The 20,766-nt window shown below is 31.4% G+C and overlaps 2 protein-coding genes and 1 pseudogene across 2 annotated transcripts; all 3 read right to left on the reverse strand.

Moving 5' to 3' along the window:
- Positions 1-146: 146 nt before the first annotated feature.
- On the reverse strand, positions 147-1,279 carry LOC107025320 (annotated as a pseudogene).
- A 261-nt stretch (positions 1,280-1,540) lies between these two features.
- LOC107026296 (imidazole glycerol phosphate synthase hisHF, chloroplastic) lies at positions 1,541-9,375 on the reverse strand. The gene is made up of 19 exons (XM_015227203.2): positions 9,161-9,375; positions 8,949-9,031; positions 8,222-8,316; positions 7,680-7,783; positions 6,998-7,167; positions 6,765-6,879; positions 6,204-6,259; positions 6,079-6,117; positions 5,891-5,989; positions 5,097-5,159; positions 4,953-5,015; positions 4,782-4,864; positions 4,513-4,621; positions 4,350-4,403; positions 3,981-4,068; positions 3,758-3,795; positions 3,500-3,605; positions 2,585-2,751; positions 1,541-1,894 (listed from the first exon to the last, which is right to left on the reverse strand). The coding sequence occupies exons 1-19, from the start codon at positions 9,333-9,335 to the stop codon at positions 1,835-1,837; spliced, it is 1,767 nt and encodes a 588-aa protein (XP_015082689.1). The 5' UTR covers positions 9,336-9,375; the 3' UTR covers positions 1,541-1,834.
- Positions 9,376-14,890: 5,515 nt separating this feature from the next.
- Positions 14,891-16,388, reverse strand: LOC107025321 (mitogen-activated protein kinase kinase kinase 18-like). Its single transcript, XM_015226105.2, has one exon. It carries the CDS (start codon positions 16,193-16,195, stop codon positions 14,891-14,893), a length of 1,305 nt encoding a protein of 434 aa, XP_015081591.1. The 5' UTR covers positions 16,196-16,388.
- Positions 16,389-20,766: the final 4,378 nt, after the last annotated feature.

Here is a 20,766-nt window from a genome sequence, read left to right on the forward strand (position 1 = left end):
ATCCCACTTGTTTTTGGTCTTTCGACGATTTTGAATTTACGATCATAGAATTAAAGGTGAAAGTCGTTATTATATGAATTCTGAACTCCCTTTTTATAATATGTGTAAATCTAACAAGCACTTACAATTTAGAGTGAAATGGAAGAAAGAGAGAAATTTATTATATTACTTATTGGAAACACAAAGTACATAACATTAAGTGAAATCCAACTCATGCAAAATTATTGAATCAGATTCCCACCACCACCGAAACCTTCTCCGATTCAAAATCCATGACCATAACCACCATTTTCTCCGCCACCTTCGCCACCACCACCACCTCCTTTGCCGCCGTTACCGCCTAAACCCGATCCCTGTCCACTGCCGAAGCCAAATCCAAATCCTGCACCTATACCACTAAAACCACCACCGTCGCCGCCGCCGCCGCCGCCACCTTCACTACTGCCACCAGCTCCTCCTATAATTTGACCAAATCCTACGCCATTTTCAACAGGGATCTCAAAGACTGTAGCTACTGCATCTCCCTGGAGTTTTCTAGCTGACGTGTCACGTGCAAATACTCCCAAAAGAATTAGAAAAATAAATGCCTTTGGATATTGTGTCCACACTGCATGAAAATAAAATAAGTATAGATCTTTTATTTCAATGAGATTAATAACAAGTAAATTACATGTTAAAATAAATAAATGTTCTAAAAACATTTATTCGTAATATTAGTTTATGAAGACCAAAAAAAAAGGCTGAAGAATCATTACTTTTTATTGTTGGTGTCTGTATGTAGTGGAAGAAATAAAGTCAGTTTACCAGATATAATTATACACAAAGCCAAGAGTTTACATTAGAGATAATATAGCTGAAGATAATTAATTTGAGAACCAAAACTGAACATAAATATTATATCTGTAACAGTAATATTTAAATGGATGAAAAAATTTATCCACTTAATTAAAAACCTTCATAAAATTTGAATTATAACGCCCATTACCTTCCTCTTGACATTCTAAAGATTGGCCAAATTTAAAACTTTATGATAAATATGCTTTTTTAAGTTGATATTTTGATGTAAATTCAACAACATAAATGCTAGAATAATATATCTTTTGGTCGACCTAGTCTAATATATAAACACTTTAAAAACACATTAAAACCTGTTATAACTAATAATAAGATAAGTTGTCAACATGCATCCCACCTTCCAACCTCGCTTCCTATTCATTTGTGGGTCTGGACCCTATTTTTTTTTTTTCAATTTCGAGAATCAACCAACGGAAAAATCCATTGCTCAAATAGCTAAGGTAAACCAAAAAATTCCATTCTCTTAACAAACTCCAGTTTGTAAATCAATTATAAATAACACTCTTTTTATAACTCAGAAAAACTAAAAAGAGGAGAAGTAAGTCATTGTAGCATTAATTTAAAATTTTGTAGTGTCACATTATTAAAGATGCGTTAATGAACAATGTTGATTGCTAGGAGTTCACAGAATATAAAAATCAAATAGGAAAATAATATCTATCAGCAAAGAAATTTGTGAACTTCGTTCAACAAAATGTATATTCATCATTCACGATGATACTCAAGAACTAATACCCCAAGACACGTCCAACGAATAACTCATATACTGAAGAAAGTGTACACAAATAATTTAACAATACAATTTTACAATGATAACTTGCTCAAAATTGGCACGAGGCTACAAGTGCAAGATATTGAAAAAGGCTTCGTTCGCAGCAACAAGATAGAAGAAACTGATATTCAGAAATATAAACATCAAGTAACAAGGAGTGGCGAAGGATAGGACTGCATATCGAGTTGCTCGATAGCAAAAATGTGGTTACATTCTAACCTCTATGCCTTCCTCTGACAGGTGCTCTTTCACGGCTTGAATGGGAACCTGAAATTGAGGAGACAGATTATATAAGCCTACATCAGTCAGAGCTCCACATTATGTGTACCGATATTACAACTGGGAACTTGAATTGTTGTATGTTACTATACAACGGTTGGTAGGTAGATAAGAAACAAGTTATTCATGTTGTATTCCAGAATAAATACATATTGTATGTTTAGTTTTAAACAAACACTTCCCTCTCAAGAACTCTAGTTCAACCATGTTTATGTTCATTTTTACTTTCTTGTTAGTGTGAATGAGGTGGTGGGTGATGAAACATGAGGATGTGCTGCGGCAGGTTCTGTACTGCATCCCTTTGGTACCATACAGGCTACCTATGGCTTTGTTTAAAGCCATATATGTCACTTAAATACACTTTTGGAAGAAATAAAAAGGCACTTTCAAGAGAGGTTAATTATGCTAACAACCGGCAGATTTTACTTAGATCCATTTAAGAAAATATAAAAATCCCCTTTATACGTGAGGCTTTGCTCGTTAAACACAAACGATAGGTATCCACTTCTCTGAAGAGGTGCATGCTGCCAGCACTCAGCAGAGACATCGGTATCTACCGTGTCTCTCATCTAACTTCTGCCAATCAATCTCTTTTGTTATCGAGCTCACAGAAACTGAACATTGATCAACTTAAAGGTACAAAAAAGAAGGCATCTGTTTAATGTATAGTCATGTTACCTCCTTTCTATGGAAAATTCCAGCAGCAAGGGCAGCAGAAGCATTTGTTTCTCTGAAGACCTCTGTAAAGTGTTCAACAGCTCCAGCTCCACTGCTTGCAATCACAGGAATGCTTACAGCATCTGAAACCAACTTAATTAGGTCTATATCAAATCCCTTTCCTTGACCTGAAAAGACATAAGAAGAGCAAAAATTAGGCGTTACATTGTCCACGAATACATGAAGTGGATTGTTGCCAAGAGTTAAAAAGAAACCCACAGGTTGCATGACCAATCTATTATCCTAACAAGAAGGGGGAAAAACAAAAGACTGCAAGCTTTGGAGTAGAGCTAATGGGTGAATGAAAATTCTGTCCTAATAAGGCAAAAAAAGAAGTCATATCAAGTGGCCAACTATGCATGTTTTGTATGGTTATATTCACAAGTACCATGGATCATACCAGGTAAGTTAAGAACAGACAGCTAACCTTAAGTATTAGGAGAAGTAGATTAAAGGGGGAAACAGAAAAATAATTACACACAAAGGAAGGTGTAATATAGCAAATACTTCTCTCATCCAATTTTACCATTTGTTAAGAGAACTTTTAAACACAATGCAAGCAGTGGGTTCAAAGATGAAACTTTCTTTAACTTTTCACATTTGAATTTCTAATACAACCAAAGCGAGTTTTGGGAATACTACATCGAAAACATCCCCAATAAAATCTTTTTGATTTCTTTGCTTCTAAAACAGCTCCCTTCTGGTGCAATGGGAACAATTTCTGGACAAACAAAGCAGAAAGGACATGCAAATCCTACTGTTGCTTGGCGAATATTACAGTAGAAATACCAAATTATGGCATTGACCATCTTCAGACCCATCCCGACACGACCTCAAAGGTAGAATATATATACGTCAAACTCATAAACATCGTACCATCACAATCAATGCAGTTCAGCAGTATCTCCCCAGCTCCTAATTCCTCAACAGCTTTCGCAAGCTCATAAGCTCCAATAGGGCGGCCTTCTCTCCCACCACTCACCTTGAAACATAGAATTAAATTGAACTTAGGTTGAATATATAAAAACTATCAACCGTGAAAAACAATCTTGATATTCCATGTGACACCAATAAGAGAATGAGATTACAAGAATAACAGGTTGTAATTTATAACAAAAAAGATTCATTGCCCACCGTGCACTGGTACCATGCATATTCTTCTCCATTTGGACCTGAAACCAGTAGACACACTTCAGTTATTAATTAATATTCCCTTCTTGCCCCATTTTATCTTGGTCAAGTGATAATGTGATTTTTATGCCGTTCTTGGGCAAATGATTTCTCTTTCTATGAGGAAACACTGGATGCAGGTAAAACTACTAAATTACTTTGGAAGAGAATATCTGAATACAATTACCTGGGTTTCGCACTTTCACAGTCCGGAATTCCACGGCCTTGGGGTCCTTTACGTACACCCTTCGAGGATCAATGCTTACAACTACTGCCTACAATATCACAACACATCCAACCAATTACAACATTTTTCTTGCACAACATGCCCACTAAATAATGAGTATGCTATTCATATACGAAAGCAAGCAGACAAGGAAAAGCGCTTATGGATTAATATGTCTGAGTCACTCTTCATCAGTGATGACTGAAGAGAAAAAAATTGGAAACTAAGATATTCAACCTAGGATAGTGACACAACAAATGTGTTATCATTACTATCAGACATCACAATCTGAAGAAACTAACATAAAGTTTAACATGGCTTTAAATCAACCTGATTTCCATAAACTCGGGAGATCTGCTCTAGACTGCTCTTTCCAGTTTTCACCTTCAAAGACAGTAAGTGAAACGATTAACAGATTGACGTTACTATAAATAAGGAAGCATTTTTTGTTGAAAATAAACAGATTAATTTCACATAGATGAGAATTACATACTCCAGATTTCAAGTATTCTTCCGCAGCATAAACAGCATCACTTCCAATAGAAATTTTGTCTGCTCCAGAACGAAAATATTCTGAAGCAACTTCCAAACTAGAGTAGTATCTGCGAAGTAAGTTTATCTATCAACTAGTGAAGTCAGATCATCGTCCACAATCCCTAATTAACATTATTCAATTTTTCAACTCAGTTTTAGGCAAACAATTTGGAAGATCAAAGCAAATGATTATTGATGGTATGAACAGAATAACAAATAGCCATAAACCTGCCATTCGCATCTTTGAAGTCTCTAATACCACCTCCAACGGTTAATGGCACAAAAACATTCTCTGATGCATACCTCAATACCTAAATGGCAAATCAAGTAGAACAAACTATCACAAAACATCATCTTTATCGGGAACAATTAATCAGAATATTGAACTAAAGAACACACCTGCAACATTGGCAGATCGCCCAAGGGGAAGTCTCGGAAAGCAGTAATATTTAAAAAGCTAACCTAAACCACAGAAAGCAACTAATAAGTCTAGGGTCAGGTTAGAGTAACATAGAGTTACAGATAACTAATGCTAAGATAAACCTCATCTGCCCCATCCTTGTAATACTGTCCAGCAAGATCCACGGGCTTGCCAAGGTTTCTCACCTTCAGGAAAGACATCATTTTTAAATAAAGGAATGTAGTGAAAAAATAGAATCAAGTAAGACATCCACATGGGTTTTTTAAAGAGTAGACGTCTACAAAATTTTTATGCTTTTGGTGTAACAGCGATATAGTAGATAACTTAGATCAGCTGATGGAATTTATAGGTGTTTTATAAATCAACTGATACAGCTATATAAAAGCTTGTAAGTTTTTGGATACCTCCTTGGTATCTTATCCTCAAAAAAGAAGAATTAAGTGCCTGACACCAAGAACCTTTGAGGACACAAACCAGCTCGCTAACAAGCTTCCTCATTATCTTTCTATTGTTCCTTCTGTTTTCATTCAGATAACTTACAAGTATGAGTCCTGTACCACTTATCACAGAGAGCCAACAGGTCTGGCAGCCTAAGAACTTACAATCTTATAGTTCGGTTTTCTAATCTCAGAGCAATAGATTTGACAAAAAATAAGAACTAGCAATTTTTTTCCCTTTTACAGCGGAAGAATACATCCCTTTATTTTTTCGATATAATGACAAAGTTTATTTTCCTCGTAATCTTTTTTACATATCTTGATGATCTCCTTTTCTAAATAAGTTCTGTCGGCTCTCAGTTTTGTCCACTTTCAACTGTCTGCAGACCAACTCCAATGTTGAACAGCCTAAAAGATTAATTTGAACTGGCAGAGCTCAAAAGGAGATGATGGTTAAACAATGACTAATGCTCACTTACCTCATTTTCTTCTGTATTCTCTCTAACATCGTATTGGTCTCCTTTGGTTACAACCAAGTCACCCTTATCATTTGTCCTCACATCAAGACATGCAATAACCTAAGTAGTCACAAAATTCACTAACTTCAGCATTACAAATAAATAAAAAATCTGAGAAATAAATTACTACTAAGACGAATATGACCTACCCGCTTTGCAAGTTTAGAGGCATTCCCTTGGACTAGCTTCTGTCTTGCAGAAAGCTTTCATGTGTTAGATGCTTTGAACAGTTAGCTTGAGAAGTAAAGCATTAAGTCATAAGCATCATTGATACCTGTGTTCTCCCGGATTTTGGGTTCAAGAACCTCCTCAATACAGAAAGGCCAACATCTGGAAACATTATTCCACCAGTTTAAGGAGATAATGATTATAAGAAGACAAAAATTAAAGCTCAAGGGGTTGTGTGTGTGTGCTTGTGTATATATCACATATTTTTGTTCTTTTTCTGTGTGTGCATGCCTACACATACTCTCTCTCTTTATTTACAACTTTAATATTGTGTTTAACCATAAAGATCAAAATTAAAGAGGGTCATTTTTGTGCTCTTCAAAAATGAGAAAACAAATTTTTAAGTATCAATGAACGACATGCAAAAGGTTAAAAGGGCCTATAATATTGATAATGATCTTAAATTTTTTTTGGCTATATCCTTAACATATTCTCCTTTGATGTTTGGAGGACTGTGCTTACATTATGATCACTTCCATGCCCTCTATGCTACATTGATCAGATAAAACATAATTTAAATTGATCAAACATAATTAGGTTAACAAGAATTTTGTCATAATTGTTTCTTTTCTTTCATGCTTCAAAAAATTTGAGGAAATCACTGTACCACCGCTCTTCTCAGGATGAAACTGAACGGCATGGACATTTCCCCTCTGAATGGATGCTATGAAATCGTCACCATACTTGCAGGTCGATGATATCCACTCTCTATTTTCATCTGACTAAATTAGGAGAAATGTTAGAATCAAGCTTCTTGCGCATGTACTGAATAAACTTAAAAATTAGAAAAAAGAGGATGGAATCACTATCAATATATATTTACTCAATGAGAATTAGTACCGGCATTGCCCGATAAGAATGTACGAAATAGACATGTGAATTTCCAACGTCATCCAAAATTTGAGTATCTTTTGCTATTTCAAGTGCATTCCAGCCAATGTGAGGTACTCTGATCCCTTTAGAAGAGTCAAAACGTCCAACTACTCCAGGAATCAAACCAAGACCCTTTACTGATAAACGTGCTACAAAGTCAGTTTCTCAGATGAAGCGGCTATATGTTACAACGATGCATGAAATTGAGGGCAAGCAAATAGATAAATATATATTAGAGAGTAACGATCACTTGAATTTGGAGGATGGACTATGCAATGGAAATTATCATCAAAATATACTTTGGAACTGGAAAAGTGAAACCAAAGGACTCAATGTATGACATCAATAAGGTAAAAATGTAAAGCTGGTAGACGGCCCAATTTCATTTCCTTTGGTACTAAAACTCTTGTAGCTACAACTGCAAGCCTTGGATCCTCATCCATGATGATATATTCCAAAATACACAACCATTTTAAGTGCTAAAATGATCCTGTCTGCTCTTGCAGCATACATTAATCTCATAATTCATAAGTTAAGCATCTCGCTGCATGAGGTTCCTCTTTAAAGTTAGATAAAAGCCACTTCACTAGAACTCATTTAATTATCAAATGTCTAAAGCCATAAATATACTTAATGTTAAATTTGTGACCTTGTCCATTTTCTTCACTTGACTCAAAAAGTAGCTGCAGTCCAAGACAAATGCCTAGGAATGGGCGATCTTGCTCAATGTAAGCACAAAGTGCTTCAGCCATTCTGCAGAACAATTATCCCCATAATTTTCAGCAAAGCAAAAAAATAATAATATGGAGTGAGAAAATAAAACAAAAGAACAAAATAGAGATGCATGAACTTTCTGTAGACATGTTCTTGTCGCTGCAAAAGCTTTAACCAAAATAAATTAGTACAATGTATTTTTAACTGGTTCGTCAAATATGGTGTTGGTGTGTCTTTATTAGTAATTTTTTGCAGAAAAAGCCGTAAATACAAAATACTGGTTGATCACTTTCAAGCAAATACTATCCTTTTACATGTATATGAAGCAAGAGGTTGTATTGTCCCAAAAGCCAGAACCATGCTTAAGTTTTGAATTTCTCATATGGCAATACAGTAATTTAAATGTTTATTTACAATGAGAAGTACTGAAGAAATAAACAGTTCCATCCCTATGTGTAGTATGGATGAAAACCATACCCCTTCTTGTTTAGCACATCCATGGCAGGAGCAAAAGCACCAACCCCAGGAAAAATGAGTCGTTTTGCTTTCAAAATGTCCTGTGGTGTTTGGACCTGGAAGACGTTGAAAAAGAAAAGGTATGCAAAGAGCTTAATAAAAAAATAATACTAATGAAAAAGGTACGGAAAGAGAGTAGAAAAAAACTGAAGATGCATGCATACTTTCTCCATTTTGGCTTTGGCACGCTCTTGTAATAAACTTTTCACACCTCCCCGCAATAATTAAACATAAGAATTATTCCATGATTCATAAGTTAAAGCACAGAGATTGAGGGGCATGGATATACTCAAATTCTCGAAGTACATACACGCTTAAGGTTGATATGACAAAGAGCAAATTCTCGAAATACAAACACTTAAATGTTGATATGACAAAAAGAAAATAATATATGAAGGGCAAATAAACTGAAAATCCATTCGATTGTTGCTCAACAAGACACTGGGAAACAACAAGCCACGGTTGTTTCGGTTCCACTACTTTATAAGAGTGCAAACTTCATTTGTATGAACATAAGAGTAACACTGAACTAAGTAAATGCTGTGCATAAGGAAAACTAATTTGGTGCGATGTATACATAATACATTCATCTTTGACTTGCATTTCTCTTAATTTCCTACAAATACACCTCAATTTTAAATACTCAAATTAGAAATAAAAGCCACAACAGCAAAAGCAGAGAAAGTACATCTTTGATGTCGAAACCGAGATGTTTAATTGCATTCCTGACACTCCGCACATTGCCAGCACCATAATCAAGTAGAGTTACCACTGCAAAACAATGATAGCAACAAGCATTACAGTCTCGTAAGCTGCTTATCATCAAATTAAGCCATCATTTTACATATAATTAACAGTGTATAAGTGTTTTTGCTCATTGATTTATAGTACTCAACATACCAGAATCATCGGCACCGGTGGCGGAAGCGCGGACTGAGAAGCTTCTGGAAGATTTGTAGTTCAGAGGTTTCGCATTAGGCTTGTAACGCAGGAAACGAAGAGATTGAGAAGTGGAGGAATAAGATGAAAACGGTGTCGTCGTTGATGAAGCAGAAGTGAAACTGGCCGCCTCCATTTTCTCTTCTTCAAGCTTTCTGGTTCATCAGTGTAATAAAAGTATTGTGTTAATTTAGCTGGAATTCAAAGAATGGCTATTTTTTAAAACTTGACTGAACCAAAAATGAAAAGGTTCTAATTGGTAATGGATTTTGAGTCCATATTGAGAAACTTATTGATTTGGGCCTTGAGCCCATCTTTTAGAAGGCCTTGAGTGGTATTTTGTGCCTACTTGGAATATTTTTAAGAAAGTTTAAGAAGGGAAAATGACTAGGGCTGGGCATAAACACCGAAAAATCGAAACATCGAATCGAACTGAATTTTTTTGATATTTTGGTTTCGATTTTTGGTTCGGTATTCGGTGTACGTTTTTGTATTTTTCGGTATTCCGTTCGATTTTCGGTATGTAATTTTGTGTTATTCGGTATTTCGGTTTACCGAAATATATTATATTATTATATGTATTTATATTATATTAATTATTAGTGTTAAATAATAAATATTATAATTTAAAATAAAAAATTAAAAAGTAAAAGACACTTTTTGATGTAACTATTTTTAGCCATTAAGCTGAAAAATCAAACAAAAAAAATTGTAAATTTTTAAATTTTAAAAAGCCCACTAAGCAGGCCCATTAAAAAAACCGAAATAATAAAATCGAACCGAAATAATATAAACCGAACCGAAATAATAAAAACCGAATCGAATCGAAATAATTCGGTTCGGTGTTCGTACACATCGTACAAGAACCGAAAATCGAAAAAATCGAAAAAAAAATCGAAATCGAACCGAATTACTGAATGCCCACCCCTAAAAATGACAACTTTAATTTGGCCTCAACTAACACCTCAACTTTGGACGACGTGGACAGGTAGACACTTAAACTTATACAAAATTGAATATGTAGAGACTCATCTTACATGACATAATAGGAATCAGTTTGAGTGTTGTCACGCGAATTGTCATGTAGCTAGCGTTTGGCCATAGATATTCAAATATTTTTGGCAAATATTATTTGGATGAAAATTTGAGTGAAATTTTACCATGTGTTTGGCCATAGAATTTGAGAAACATATTTCATTTTTTTAAGAAATATGATTTATACCCATAAGTTTTTTAAAACTATCAAACTAACCATAAATTTGTATTACATAGCACAATAGAAATCTCATGTAACAAGTTTTATGACTTCCGCAACAAATTAACAAGAATCATTACAATAAATATTCGTATAGTGAAAAGGTCTTGATACAAATCATGGTAATGAAAATACAACTAATATAAATTTGGGAGAAAAAAAAGAGAAGAAAACAAAAGGAAATAAATATTGCAATCACTGAAGAACCTATGCTTTCTCATCTGAAAGAGTTCAACCTATTCTTTAATATAATCTTCTCACATTTTATGAACAATCTCTTCTCGATGAGCTTGCATTTCCGAATCAGATGATCGAGAAGATGAAGCGATGTTGTTACCCTGAGCCAATAGTTCGTCACTTTCATCAACAACCATATCATCATTTTCATATTCATTGAATATTTCATCACTACTTTGGTGTTTACGTAAAAAATTATGCAATACAGCGCAAGCAATTACTATTTTCACTTGCATGTCACATTCATAGTTGTTCATGCCTTGTCTTAGTATTCTGAATCTACTTTTCCACGCATCAAAAGTTCTTTCAATTACATTGCGCAGAGAAGCATGTCTATAGTTAAATAGCTCTTTTCCATTCTTAGGCTCTCTTTCACTTCCTCGGTAGTCCTGCAAATGATAGCGCATTCCTTTGAATGGAGCTAAAAATCCTCTTGTGTTCCGTAGACCAGCATCAACAACGTAATATTTATCTACCAAAATAAAATAAATGCAATTCATGTTTTATTTAGTAGCTAGTTCATTAAGACTAAATAATGTTGGCAGATGGGGAGCTAATTGAATTGGTTGGTGTCATTAAATATATTATTTTTGTAAAATAAAAAGTTAAGGGTAAAAATTGAATTTCTAAAACTTTTCAAATAATGAAATTTGGCCCAAATACTAGTTTTTTCTAGTATTTGGGAATTTGGAAAATTTGCCAAAAAAATTGTTAAATAATAAAAAAGTGTATGGACAAACAAAATTTGCCAAGTTTTTTCCCAAGTTTTACTTGCAAAATTTATGGCCAAACGGGCCCGTAGAATGTATGTGTCTGCTTGTTCAACTTTATACAAAATTAAGTTTCTACTTGTGCACACTCAAAGATAGAAGACATAAATGTTAACTAAAGTCAAATTAGAGGGCACGTTTGTTGCTTCTTTCAAATTTTATGTGCTAATCCTTGAATGTCACATTATTATGGCGTTGACTTTGAATGTGTTACTTGAATCAATGATTTATAGGAAATAACATTATTACCTTCATGAGATATGGACAAAGTTAGAGTACAAATCATCTTTTTGAAATCTTTGATAGTGTGATTATATTGAGTATGTGTAGTATTGTTATGATTCTTGAAAGTCATTATAATATTATACGAACGTCACTTTCTATGATATTTCAGATGAATCGAGTAATATAAAAAGCAATAATTTTATATAAAAAATGATTTATTAAATTTAATGTAATAAAATACAATTTGAGTTATTATTCATTAAAGTTGAACCAAATAAGAATTTGAAATCGAAAGCTCCAAGCTATCAAATGTGATTGGTTGGATATCATGGTGGTTGATTTTCAAGAACTATTTTGATTGTCAAAAATGTTGGCCAAGTATTTTTCTTTCAAATATTCTGTAAAACTTTTTTTAAGATAAAAAGTATATTCACAAGTACAATACCCCAAACAACTTTTTTTTTTTTTAAATTATTATAGAAAAGGTAGCATCACGATTCACTCCTAAGGATACAAATAAAAGTAGTTCCTGATTAGAAGAATATAGAATAATATAAAATAAAATGAAAAGAGGAATATAGTCAAAATACAAATGGATAGAAAAAAATATTATAATTGAAGAGGGTATAATCCTTACATATACTAGGTGAAGTCATTGCTTTAGTCAGGATTATGACATTAATTTATATGCTTTATTTTTCATGACCAGAAAAAAAAAGTGTGGGGGGGGGGGGGTAATTTATTTGAATATTTTGGTACTACATAGAATATTCTTTATAATTCCAATATATAATCATGGGAATATGGTGACAAATTTCATGTTGTTGTTATAATTCAGCAAAGTGATGTTAATTTCCAAGACTGATCATTTGTTTAATAGTCAAGGCTAGTGGGTGACAAAATCAATGCCTTTTAATTTATCTAAATTTTAATTTTTATTCAACGAATTTAACTCGAAATAACTTATTAAATATTAGTCAAAATAGGTCAAGTTGCAATTTTAAACCAAACACGCAAAATCAAATTTAGAAATTAGAAAGTTAAAAAAAAAAGAAGATGTTTCAATTATTTATTAAAAAAAGCAAAATAAAAAAGGAGGGAGATAGTGTGTTGTGACTTGTGACCCGTTATTTGATCCATTAAGCAAATTTTGATAAATTAATTTATGACCTTTAATAAATTCTGTATAGCATAAATCCAACATAATCCATTCATTTGGCACGTCTAATATACATAATAGAATGATGCGAAATTGAAGTTGTACTAAGTAAGTTTTTTTTCTTTTCAAAATTTAAAATTTATAAATTCAGAATTCTCGATCGATATATAATTTATGACCTTTAATAAATTCTGTATAGCATAAATCCAACACAATCCATCCATTTGGCACGTCTAATATACATAATAGATGATGCGAAATTGAAGTTGTACTAAGTAAGTTTTTTTTTTTCAAAATTTAAAATTTATAAATTCAGAATTCTCGATCGATATATAATTGGATATGTTACTTACCTCCTATTTTGTATTATTTCTATGTGGTCGGTTTGTAGATAAGAAGTAGTACGTCCACAACAATATGGAGCTTGACATAACCACCCCACTAGTATGGCTTGTGGACCAACACTAATTGCACCATTTGGAAAAAGTCAAGTGTTCTTTGCCTCTTCAAAGTATGAAATAATTGTTTGGCAAATTGAGTAAAACTTAATAAACCAACCCCTATTCTTCCAAACTCCAAAAGACAAAAAAAAAATAATGTTGCCTAATTCAAAGTGAATTTCAATGAGTTTACTATATAGTCTAGGGAAGAAAATATAACTTTAATTTCTCCATTGACCTCATTTTTTTATTTTTTTTTTAGTTCATTTGAATTACAAATGTCTAAATTAATAATTTATACGTATTAAACAGATCCGGTGAAACAACTACATAAGTTACTAATTTCGATCTGCCCGTGCATGTGTGCGACACTTGTATTAAAAGTTTCAATCGATTAATTTGGATTTACAACACGAAAGTATGCGCAAAGTTGCTTTGATAGCTACGTGTTTCAATAGAAGCCAATTGTTTTCGCTCAAATATATTTATGTTAAAAAATTTTTTAATACACATAAAATAATATATTCAGAACCTAACCAACAAAACTAATTATGATCCGGAACCCATGAACTAAATTTATTTATTTATGTTTTGCTTCCACTTTCTTTATATATGTTAATTAAAATTTTGAATTTTAATTACAAGCAAAATTTACTAGATATCACCGAATCTTTGATTTCAACACTGGCTTCATTTCTTTGTGTACAACGCATAAAAAGAGAAGACGTCTATATTATAACTTTTTCTTATACGTATAGCTATAATTCAAAACTTCTGATTAAGTGTGGAAGAACGATCCTATCCAATTCATCATTACACTTGGTGGTCCGTTGACTTCATTTCATATCTCTAATACACACCTAATCTATTCAAAATAAAGAAGGTTTCAAAATGCTATGGCCCAATAGAAGAAAAACGATATAATTTTCCCCGTTGACCTCATAAGTTGCGCCCATTCACCTAATCTTATTCAAACTTTAAAATGCTCCAAATACAATGGCCAAAAATTAGTTGACTATACTTTTCCTCCAAAAGTCCATTGTGTTCACACTCAACAGAACAATTACTACTTCAAAAAAAAAAAAGTCCACGCACACTGTTTCATGTTTAGAAAAATAGAAGTCATGATGTAATATTTGCTTCGTTCGTCAACGACTTATATTATTGATTTTAAATTCAGATAAAGAACAAGAGTTATAAGATTATTTTTTATAATATGATAGAAAACATATTTAGTGTATAATAGTGAAAAGATTCGTTGCATTATCGAGTGGTTTTACTTAACTATAAAAAGGCTAAAAAGTTAAAAATAAAGTTAGAGACTTATAAAATATCTTTACACGACATGTACATGTAATTAAAATCTAATTAATTCTAGCCTTGTTATTTACATTATTTTTCCATGTCTCAGAGACACAAAGTGACAAAACTAGTACTTACTGGCATTTAACCGTTTGCCTTGTTAATGATAAATTACAATAGAGTATAATTTCAACAGTCGAGTCTACAAGAGGTTATATATTACAGAGATCTTATTTCTGTTTCGTGTGAATATAGAGATTGTTTTTGAAAAATTATCGAATTCGAAAAGAAGAAATATGACAACTAATACGTCAGATGAGAAAGTGAATACACAATTGGACGAAAAAATTTCAATCTTTTCATTTCAGAATCATTGAATTCAGATACAAAAGCATCTCCAACAATCTCAGGAGAAATAATCAAATTTATACTACTATTAACAGTATGAAAAATGCTAATAATCTCATAGTTAATGCAATCAACTAAAAGAGCTTCTAAGTTCAATGAGTCCACAATCTCATCTTCAGGAAAAATTATTGACACTGATGTTTCCATATCCAACAATTCTCCAAAATCATCGATCATCTCGCAGTTTTGCTCTGAAATTATCGAATTTTCTTCTGTGTCGTTGCTTCTAACTGTGATCCAATCTTCTTCCTCACCCCAATTAGGCATCAAAGAGCATGATATTCCCTCATTACCAATCAACTGTCTGATCCTATCTGCAGCAGAATCAATGGTGTTGGTTGACTCGAATGAAGACGATTCCATCACCTCGAACGAATTCCAAAACCCCTGATCCAAAATGCTTGTAGGAGAATCCCTCTTCAATTCTTCAAATTTCCATGAATTTGTCTCTACAGATTGCAAAAATGGATGTTGAAGAAGTTGTTTAGCAGTCCAGCGCTCATTCGGGCATTTCATCAAGCATTTACCGAGAAATTCTGTGGCATCCTTTGACATATTGTTTGGGAATTGTGGCATATCCCCTGAATAACCAATTCTATACAGAGCAGAAACAGGGTCATTGATCTCACACCAAGGAACTAATCCTGTAGCCATCTCAATAATTGTACAACCAAAAGCCCAAATATCAGCTGCAAATCCTTGTTCTTCGCCTCGAGCAACTTCAGGTGCCATAAAAGCCGGTGTACCGGAAAATCCAGAATTTTTTCCATCTTTCATCAATTTCGCACATCCCAAATCAGCAATTTTAACATTCCCATTTTCACAAACCAAAATGTTCTGCCCTTTCACATCACAATGCACAATCCCAATTGAGTGAAGATAATCCAATCCCTGTAAGATCTGCTGAGCGTATAATTTGATCATAGATTCATTCAACGAGCCTCCTTGTTTCTTAATCAAATCAGAAAGAGTTCCACCTTGTACATACTCCATAAACATATTATAAACTTGTTCATTTTGTTCAAAAGCGAAGCACTTAACTAAAAACGGGGAATTCAACTGAGAAACAAGAGAATACTCTCTTTGCAAACAAGATTGTTCAGTAGATTTAACAGCAAAGACCACTCCAGAAGAACTGGTAGCGAGTGAAACAGTGGCGGAAGAGCCACGGCCAATTATCGGACCACGAATCCACTCCATTGAATCGATTGACTCAGCTCAATTGATACTTTGATAGTATAGAAAAATGGAAGAGAAGTTTGAGTATGTGGACTCAACTTTAGGCAAATTTTATATGTAAAATGAAAGAATGTATATGCTTTGTGGTGATATTTATATGGTGGAAAATATTTTGCCTACAAATGCAGCTAAGTAGTTAATGGCTATTGAGTGGAGTTGGGGTCTTTTATAAGTAGGTGAAGTGTACAAAGAATCTTCATTGTATTTGAACCAATGACAGCAATGTATTTGCTTTTGTGTACTTTTCACTACTTAAGTCTTTTCCTTCTTTATAATCCGAAGATCGGAGTCTGAATTTAAAATTTATGAATTTGAGATGATTATTAAGATTAAAATAAATATATATTTTTATTAAAATTATTAAATTTAGTCAAATTTATAAACTTTACGCCTTGCGTGTAGCATCTAAGGATATAGTAACGAAATAAATTAAAAATCATAAAATTTCTAGTTATTTTCAAGGAAAGATAAATTTTTTTTTATAGTATTTCTTCTATTCCAATTTATAACGTTCAGTTTTATTTTTAGTTAGTTGTATTTGATAATAATTTAATTTTAAAATACGTATTTTATCCTTAGTGAAATGATTTATAATTGAAAATCATAAATTTCAAAAAATTTTCTTTTCTAGATTATGTAGCAAGTCAAACTATATCATATCAATTAAAATAAAATAATTAAATAATTCTTTTAGATACATATAAGTGGTGATTAATAAAATTATTCGTTATCTATATGTCAATAAAAAGCAATAAATATTGATAAAATTAATCGAAATACGTTCAAATTACGGGTATAACCTTTGTAATTTTGCCTCTCCATTCTTAAACAGAGGCAAGAAAAAAACTAAGTGGAGAGTGAACCACGTGTTGGAAGGAAGAAGAGTTGACAGCTTTGGCCGACTGCGGACTGCTGAGCGACGTTAGCCATGATATGAGTTGTGGTTCATTGATAGGAGTGTTTCGATTCTTAGTTAGAAATTTTGAGTTTGAATTTTTGAATATGGAAAATATTATGTTCGAAATGTTATTTTGAGTTGTCTCGATAATATGCAATCGAGATTTAATCATAACTCTAATGTGAATCTCATACGGATGAAAAATAAAATAAAAAAAGAAAAAAAAAAGCGTCCACATGAAGACACGTGAGAATGTGTCTTTTAATTGCGGTATCACCGCTATCGTAATATCATATTTCTCAGCTTTCCACTTCACATTGCGGCGCGTTTTTACTGTTTGCCCAAGGGACCGCGCTTTTAAATCTTTACCGAGTAAAGTCCTATACTAATTAATTAATATGGGGAGTCTTTAACTTTATTTTATTCTATGTGAAAGCTATTATTATTTAAAAGAGTTAAATAATTAATAATTATTTTCTTCGTTTCATATTATGAGTCATCTTTTTTATTTATACTTACATTGAGAAATAAGGTAATTTTATTTTTATGTCCTTATTTAATAGTTGTAGATGTTTAAGGTGAGGCGAAGTAAATATGTATTCAAAGATTAATTGATAAGGATATGATGAACAAAAATCATAATTTATATATATAAATTTTATAAAATGAAATATATTGTGATCCGATTATTTTTAGAAAAGGGTGACTCATAATATGGGATGGAGTAGTACTTCCTATGTTAGAGTGTCATATTCGAATTAGAAATAGTGTGCAGTTAAAATTTAATCAGAATTTCAATATAGATGTTGAATTGCACCAAAAGCCTTTGTTTATTTATTTTAATTATTTTTAATATTTTAAATATATTTATGTTTAATAATAACTTGATTTTAAATGATCGTTTTTCATTTATTGAAATAATTTATAATCATACTACATAATTTTGGTTATTTTCAAATCATTAATTTTAGTAAAAGGTTTTTTACAAAAAATTATATTAAGTTGAATTATATCACATAAATTACGATAAAAATAGTTTTTAAATATTATTAGTTATATGGGATTGTAAATAGTTTTTAATATAATTTATAAATCTGTATATTTTTATATAATAGACATAAATAATAATATCTAAATTCACTTTAAGGTAATTGTATTGACTTCTTGTACTTCAAATCTCTTCACATAATTAAGAAGAAAGAAATAGCTTGACCAATTTTTTAAGAAGCAAAGTTAGAGATATTTGACGATATAAATATCTTTGAATAGTAGCAGAAGCTTGAAGAAGTAATTTCACTTTTTGTAAGTTTGGCAAAGTAAAATTGACTATTTTAATATTATTGAGGGTGTTTTCGAATTAATCAAATTCAAAATTACACTTTCTAGAAGTATTATTTTTTCTCAAAACATTTTTGACGAAATATATTTTTAAAAAATTTGATCAAAACAGACTATAAGTCGAATTCGAAAAAGGTCAACTCAAGTCTAAGGAAGACTCAGCAAGTCTTTTGCGCGATTGCAGTTTTTTCAATGTGCTTACAAATGTGAAATTAAGAACAAAATGGTATGTTCACATGATCAATATTGATCATAGACTAAACAAACTTTTATTTAAGAGTTAAAAGTAAAACTAACTATGAAGTAAAGTCTTCATGAGAATTTTATTTTGTAATTAATGGTAATACAAAGTCAATTCATCATATTTAATTCAAGGCCAAGTCTTGTGCATTCACATTACCGTCATAATGCCCTTAAGCCAGCCGTCAATTTCGTACAATGAACATACATTTCCCCTTCATTTTTCATGTTTTTACTTTTTTGTTAACTCTTGAAATATTGGACGTAACTGATAAAATTATTATCATGTGATATAGTTTAATTTGTGAAATCGATTTTTTATAGAAAAACATGATAAACCTGTGTATAATAATAATCCCCTATAATTTTGATTATTTCCTGAATCTCATGCATAACGAGAGTTTTAATATATTGAATTCAATATTTTTGTAATCCTACTTCCTCGGTCTTATTTTATATGTCACCTTTCAGATTTCAACAGTCAAATAAGTCTATCCTTGACTTATTTTGATTATTTCCTGAATCTCATGCATAACAAGAGTTTTAATATATTGAATTCAATATTTTTGTAATCCTACTTCCTCGGTCTTATTTTATATGTCACCTTTCAGATTTCAACAGTCAAATAAGTCTATCCTTGACAGTAAATTTTTCATAGATCTTTTAAATATTTTGAATTGTCAATTATTGTGATTCATAGTACTTTTTACGTAGTTTACAAATATATAAATTTCATTTTAAAAATTAAAAATTTCATATATAAATTTTCGATTAAACTTAATTTTTTTTTATTTTTAAAATATAAAATTTGTCTTATAAATTAGAACGAAAGGAATATATTTTAAGCCTTAAAACTATCTTCCAATAGAATGGAGGACTCAACAGTCAACATGAAGACGGTCGAATTTTTAATTTCCAGTCTGACTTGTGATATTTTTTATTTTCAATAAAATTTATAAGAAACTAAATAAGAAGTGTTGGAGATTTAGCATTTTAATATTAAAGATGTTATATATTAAAGGTTTTGACTTTTTGAGATATATATGTTTTTTTTTTAATTCAGCATCTAATATTAAATTAGAGTCTAATTAAATTTAAATTTATGTAAAAATTTCTCACTTAAACAAAGCACTTCCTAATAACAAAAATAAAATAAAAAAATATTTATCAGTACACCAAAATCCCTGTCGATGAATATACAAATACCTTTTGCATATTAATAAACCTATAAATAAAGTTGAAGGGGTATATGATACATTTAATCTTACTCAAAAAAAAAAAAATGCTAGCGTCATTGACGCATGAAAGTATAGCAGATATACATTTAAATATTAAAAACCGTAGACTTTCTTTTTAATGCTTCAATTGTACATAAAAATAAATTAGGAGAGGGACGATTTATATAATATAAAAATTAAAGTCAAACATATAAATATATTATGTGTGATACTTAACGCAATCGCAAAATTGTAAGTTTTGATATAAAGTCAAAATTAAGCATCCATTTGAAATTACGAGTGAACAAAAAATTTTTTTATTTTATATAGAAGTACGAGTATATATATTTATTAAATGATCATCGAACTATTGAAAATAAATGAACAAAATAAACCTTTTTTCTGATATTAAAAAAATTATGTAATCTTTTATTATTTCATCCTAACTGAAATTTATATATTTAATCACTTTTAATGACATGAAATATATTCTTTTAAGAAAAAATAAATAAAAATATTAAACTCAATCTATTTTAATGAAAAAAAATCTATTTCATTTGATAAAATACCCGTCCTCTAATTTATTTATTATTTTTTTGCATCTCTATTAAAAGTTCTTTAACTTTTATATTTTTTAAACCCTTTTTTTTTTAAAAAAAAAATGTTTATCAACCGATTATCTAATAGAAATATATATCACATTCAAGGAAGGGATAAAATTGTGGTGAACAATTTTGAATTTTTGGTGAAAAAAAAGTTGTATATTGTGTCTTAAGAGTTGGAGCCAGATTATAATAAGGGGTTCATTTAAATAACCTATTACTGAAAATTATATAATA

This window comes from Solanum pennellii, chromosome 7, assembly GCF_001406875.1.
Source record: "Solanum pennellii chromosome 7, SPENNV200".
In the NCBI taxonomy this organism is placed as follows: Eukaryota; Viridiplantae; Streptophyta; class Magnoliopsida; order Solanales; family Solanaceae; genus Solanum; species Solanum pennellii.